The following is a 6,247-nucleotide window of genomic DNA, read 5'->3' as shown; positions in this document are numbered from 1 at the left end:
CCAGGGCTTCTCTGAGAGCAAAAGAAGGGCAGAAAACTCAGATTTTGGTGCAGGTTGATCCGTAAGTGACCTCCTGGGTGCTGCCCACCCTGCACCCAGTTATCGTGATGGAGAAGGTGCAAGAGGGCAATTAAACCTTAATGAGAGACTTTGCAGGAGCCCATGGCTCCGAGCATCCCCTCTTGGGTCTGAACCACCCCAAATCCCAGAACCGAGCAGCCCTGGGGAGAAACTCTGCTGGGAAGGGGCAAAACAACCCTCAAATAACACAGAAAACCCGACAGGGAAACCCTGGTGTTCCTACGTGTAGTGCATGGGGGTGGAAAAATATACCAGGGGAAAATTAAATATAAATAAATAGTAAATAATTAAACAGAAAAAATAATAATTTAAAATTTTAAAAATACTAGAAAAATTTAAAAAAAGTAAATTAAAGGCAAAAGAAATTAAAGAAAAAGGCAAAAGAAATTAAAGAAAAAGGCAAAAGAAATTAAAGAAAAAGGCAAAAGAAATTAAAGAAAAAGGCAAAAGAAATTAAAGAAAAGGTAAACTAAATAAAAAGTAATTAAAAAATTATCCAGCACCTTACTTACTACACCTTTGGTTTTTTACACCTTTCTTCCTCCCTCCTCAGGGATTTCCATAGATTTTGTTTTAGGGAACTTCTTTTGAAGAGGCCCTGGGAGATCTGGGAGCCGTTTGAAGGCACCGAAATGAGGGGAGCACCCAGCACCCACCTGCAGCGCTGGGAGGGCTTTGCTGCCAACCAAAGCATCGCCACCACCTCAAGGGTTCATTCTTTGGTCCTGAAGTGACTCCAGGAACACCTCTGGGAGGGTTTTACCCCTAAAGTGATCTTCCTCTGCACAGGGAAATGTTAAATCCTCCCAAAATAACTGGGGTTATGGGGTACGAAGGGGGCAGAGGCAGCTGGGGCGCGGGGTCACAGCCAGCCCGGGGGGCTCCAAACGCATTTTGATGGCCCAGAATGACGTTATTAAGCTTTCATTTAATAAAAAAATATGATAAATTAAAAATTATAGCCCTGAAAATAGGAAAAAATAATAAAAAATAAAAGTGAAAATTAAAATAAAATTTAAGACTCAAAAATTTAAAACTCAAAAATTTAAAACTCAACTAAAAAATTAAATAAAATTAAAAATCAAATCAAATGCAACCGGAGGCAGGGGTGGTTTTCTACCCTGGGCCATCCCTCCCTAAGCTCAGCCAGGTCACTCTGCAGCTTTTGGGTCCAAAAATGGCATTTCTGGTTCTCCTCCATCCTTTACGACCACCACAGCGGCTCCGACGTGGCTCAAAATCACCCCCCCACCCCCTGATTTCTTACTTGATGGGGAAGGTCTCGTCCTTCCTGCGCTGCCTCTCTCACGGGGAGGCACCAGCTCCCAGCCGAAAGTCAGGCTCCAGTCGAAGTTGCCCCTGCTGTGCTGCTTCCCGTTCTGCAGCGGCTTGGAGAACTCGAAGGTGTTGAGGTCGATGGTGGCGATGTCGGGGCTGACGACGGCTGTGGGCTCCTCGGCGATGCGGGACAGGAGGGGCTCCAGCCACCCGTGGAAACACTCGCCTGGGGCACGGGGAAGGGGTCACCATGGAATGGGGGTGGTTTCACCCCTTCCCCCTGTAGGGACACCACCCAGGAGGTTGGGGGTGCTCACAGTGGGCATCCAGGAAGGTCAGGACCTCGCCACTGGCCACGCTGGCCCCCAGGAGCCGTGCCGTGATGAGGCCTTTGCGCTCCTCCTGCCGCACCACGCGCACGATCTGCAGCTGCTCCACGTAGCGATCCAGCTCGGCCTTCAGGTACTCTGGGGTGATGGGGGGAGAACAACCGGTGTTGGAGAAGGGACACGATGGTCCTTGTGTGCCCCTGGCCATCCCTGCATCCCACTGACCCATCCTCGCATCCCCCTGGCCATCCCCATGTCCGCCTGGTCATCTTCACTGCCCCCAACTCATCCCTGTGTCTCAGCAGCCCAACCCTGATGTCCCCAGCCCATTCCTGTGTCCCTCTGTCCATCCCCATGCTCCCCTGGTCGTCCTCGCTGCACCCAACCCATCTCTATGTCCCACCAGCCCAACCCTGCATCCTCTTGGTCATCCTCACGTCCCCAGCTCATCCCTGTGTCCCACCAGCCCATCCTTGCACCCCACCAGCCCATTCCCGGATCCCATGGGCCCATCCTCACATTCCACCAGCCCAGTTCCACATCCCCCTGTCCATCCCCACTGCCCCCAACCCATCCCTGTGTCAAATCAGCCCATCCCTTGCATCCCACCAGCCAAACCCTGCTGCCCCCAAACTCAACTCTGTGTCTCACCAGCCCAATCCTTACACCCCAAAACCCATCCCTGCATCCCGCCAGCCCAATCCTGAAGCCCCCAGCCCACCCCCATGTCCCACCAGCTCATCCTCACTGCTATCAGACCCTGCACCCAGGTTCAGATCCAGGGACACATGGACCCTCCTTGCCCCAAAATCCCCACTTTTTGTTTTTTTGCTAAAGAATGCGGGTTTTGCACAAAAGCCACCACCAGCCTCATCTGATTTTGCATCAGAGAGGGATGAGAGGAACAATGGCGTGAGAAAGTCCCGTGCCCTGTGGCTAAAGTGTCACCAGGATGGAGCGACCAAGCTGTCACCAGTGGAAGGGACAGAGGACAAGGTGTCACTCTGGGAAACTGGGATTTTTTTCCCCTTCCTCAGCAGACACAGCCAAGCCAAAAGCTGTGAACAGCCAATGGGACGCCCTGGGGAGGGACCCCAAATCTTGAGCATCCACGTCCCCACCGCAGCAGGAGCCGAGCGCTAAAACCCTGCAGCGCCCCAAGGCTTCTGCTCCTTGAGAGCCCATGCGGATGCAGCAGGTGGAAAGGGCGCGTTTATCTGCGGGGCGAGGTCAAAGTCTGCTCCTTCCCAGCGCCCTGCTGATGAACCCCATCGCTAATTAGCTCTGGGCGTAGCTAACGAGGATTGCAGCTAGCGGATGAGGTATTTGTGGGATGTGGGAGAAGCGCCTGGTTTTGCTCCAGGGCTGAGTTAATGGTGGCGCCGGGGAAGGGAAAATCCTCGATGGCAGAGGCGAAACAGCGTGGGATGCATCCCGGGCTGCTCAGAGCACGGAGTAAACCCTGGGAACTGACTGAGCTCAGCCATCCAAAAAAGAGGGGTCAACTTGAGCAAACTCCTCAATTTACTGCAAGTGTGATGCTTATGGTATAGGATAAATCCCTTTATGTTCTGTTGGCCAACTTGGATCATACCCAGGTTATCTGTCCCAAAAAACCCCAGGCTTTTACTCTTTCCTATCCCCTTGTGCATGGAGAAGTGGAAAAATCAAACCCAAAACAAAATCCAAAAGAAACCAGGAGCACAGGGAAAAAGTGAAAGCCAGCCCTTGAGTTAGTGTGGACACTGCTGGGCAAGGACCAAAACGTGGTGTGCTATCAATATGTGGTGTAACATGAATCCAGAACAGACTCTCACCAGCTCCCATGAGGAAAAGAGCTCTACCCCAGCCAATGCCATGACACAACCTGGTTTTCACTAAATCAAACACTGCAGAAACTCAGCTCGGAACAGAAAATGGGATTCTACAGCGCAATCCCAGTAATGTCCCAGTAGCTACTTCTCCTCTGAGTGGCTCAGAACCACTGCTCCAAGGGATGGAAAGATGCTTGGCATCTCCTGGCATCCCACTGTGTCTCCTGCATCCCACCATAGCCCATCTGTGTCCCATTGCATCCCCCTGTGTCCCACCCCGGCCCCTGCATCCTACTGCGTCCCATCATATCCCCTTACATCCTATCGCATCCCCCTGCAACCCATCCCTACCCCTGCATCCCACTGCATCTCCTGGCATCCCACCACGGCCTCCTGTATCCCACGCATCCCCTGCATCCCACCACGGCCCTCTGCACCCCATCCCGGTCCCTCGTGTCCCATCACGACCCCTGCAGCCCACTGCATCCCACTGTGTCCCCCTGCATCCTCTGTGTCCCACTCTGTCCCATCGTATCCCCCGCATCCCACCATGACCCCCTGCACCCCATCCTGGTCCCTCATCTCCCATCACGACCCCTGCAGCCCACTGCATCCCCCTGAATCCCTCCATGGCCTCCTGCATCCCATAGCATCCTGCTGCATCCCATTGTATTCCCCTGCATCCCACTGCCTCCTGCATCCTTTCTCAGCCCCCTGCATCTCCTGGCATCCCACCATGGCCCCCGCATCCCACTGGGGTCCCCTGCGTCCCAGTGCATCCCACCATGGCCCCCTTGCATCCCATCCCAGTTCCCTGCATCCCACCCTGTCCCGTTGCATCCACTGTGTCCCATTGCATCCCCCACATCCCACCGCCCCCTGCATCTCACTGCAAGCCCTGCATCCCACCGTGGCCCCTTTGTGTCCCATCGCATCCTAATGCCCCCTGCACCCCACCATGGCCCCCCACCCACCGTCGGTGCTGGCGTCGTCCACCAGGATGATCTCCTTGAGCAGCAGCGCGGGGGAGGCGTGCAGGACGCTGTACACCGTCCGCAGCAGCGTCGACCACGCTTCGTTATGGAAGACGATGACGACGCTGGTGGTGGGCAGGGGGGGACACCGCTTGAACTTCTGGTCGATGCACCTCAGAGAGAGAAAAACAGGGGGGCTAAGTGAGGTGGGGGGGAACAAAACACTCCTTGTCCTCCCCCCCCCCTTGCCCCCCCCCCGCCAAACCCCACGGCAGGAGAGCGGCTCCCGACTCATCGCTGCTTTGATTTCGATTGATTTCCATAGGTTGAGCGAATCCCATCCCTGCCTGGCCCCTGTGTCCGCCCCGCTGTCACCGCTACACCTGCTAAGCACGGATAATCTGGGGGGGTGGTTTCCACACCAGGGGTAGGTTTCTACCCCTATTCAAGCCTTTTTTCCCCTTAAAATCCCCCCCTGCCACCCCTGAGCAGGCAGGGGTTGGGGGGCCCACGCTTTAATCCAGCGCATGGAGGAAATCTCTTGAGTTTATGGCGTTTCCTTCGCCGCCCCCCCCTGGCCCCAGCGGGGTTTGGGCTTGTTCCACTTGGCTAAGAAAAGAAAAAGTCCGATTATTGGAGCTGGCTGAAATAAAAGAGGGGAAAAAGGGAGCGGGGGTGGGGGGGAGATGCCAGAGCCACCCAGCTGCGAGCAGGTACAGAGACACAAAGAAACTCCTCAGCACAAGGGTTTTACATGTTGCTGTTCAAAACTGACTCCAGAAGGGACAAAATTAGGGAAAAAATGGTGACAAATACATGTTAGTATTAGTAATTATTAGTAGTAAGGAGTACAGAGCCATGGTGAGGGATAAAGAGCCACAGTGAGGAGCAAATGGCAATAGTATGAAGTAAATGGCCACAGTAAGGGGCAAAGGGCCATAGTAAGAATAAATAGCAATAGTAAGGGGCACAGGGCCATGGAGAGGATCAAATGGCCTCAGTAATGAGCAGAGGGGCATAGTAGTGGGGCAAAGGGCCATAGTAAGGGGCAAGAGTAAGGGGGCAAAGGGCCATAGTGAGTAGCAATACTAAGGGGCAAATAAATAGCAATACTAAGGAGCAAATGGCCATAGTAAGGGGCAATAGTATGAAGTATGGGGTCATAGGAGGGGGCAAAGGGCCATAGTAAGGGGCAATAGTAAGGGGGCAAAGGGCTATAGTGAGTAGCAATACTAAGGGGCAAATAAATAGCAATACTAAGGGGCATGGGGCCATGGTGAGGAGTAAATGGCCACGGTGAGGAGGCAAAGGGCCATAGTAAGAAGTAAATAAATAGCAATAGTAAGGGGCACAGGGCCATGGTGAGGAGTAAATGGCCACAGTAAGGGGGCAAAGAGCCATAGTAAGGGGTAAATAAATGGCCACAGTGAGGAGGCAAAGGGCCATAGTAAGAAGTAAATAAAGAGCAATAGTAAGGGGTAAATAAATGGCTATGGTGGGGAGCAAAGGGCCACAGTAAGGAGGCAAAGAGCCATAGTAAGGGGTAAATAAATGGCTATGGTGGGGAGTAAATGGCCGTAGTAAGAGGGCAAAGGGCCATAGGAACAGTAAGGAATAAAATGGCAATAAATAGACATTTTTCCAGCCCTCCCTCCATTCAATCCCCCACCACCGCCCGGTGACATCCCGCTCTCCCACCCCTCATTTCCCCCTAACCTCATCCCCCCGGGGCCACACGGGCTCTTACTCGGGCGGGCGGCTGTCGGGGCCC

The 6,247-nt window shown here is 53.5% G+C and overlaps 1 protein-coding gene across 1 annotated transcript in view; it reads right to left on the bottom strand.

The window, feature by feature from the left end:
• Positions 1 to 6,243, bottom strand: part of LOC104537673 (polypeptide N-acetylgalactosaminyltransferase 6-like) — a gene marked incomplete at both ends in the record, with an annotated part of 7,007 nt that extends 764 nt beyond the window's left edge. Inside the window, 5 exon segments of the mRNA XM_010180619.1 lie at positions 1,349 to 1,386; positions 1,389 to 1,585; positions 1,677 to 1,826; positions 4,477 to 4,649; positions 6,224 to 6,243. Coding sequence (XP_010178921.1) covers positions 1,349 to 1,386; positions 1,389 to 1,585; positions 1,677 to 1,826; positions 4,477 to 4,649; positions 6,224 to 6,243 — 578 coding nt within the window.
• Between the last annotated feature and the right edge of the window lie 4 nt (positions 6,244 to 6,247).

Source organism: Mesitornis unicolor, unplaced genomic scaffold (assembly GCF_000695765.1).
Source record: "Mesitornis unicolor isolate BGI_N332 unplaced genomic scaffold, ASM69576v1 scaffold31123, whole genome shotgun sequence".
Taxonomy (NCBI): Eukaryota; Metazoa; Chordata; class Aves; order Mesitornithiformes; family Mesitornithidae; genus Mesitornis; species Mesitornis unicolor.
The sequence above is the reverse complement of the archived record's forward strand: the minus strand, read 5'-3'. Positions and strand labels throughout refer to the sequence as shown.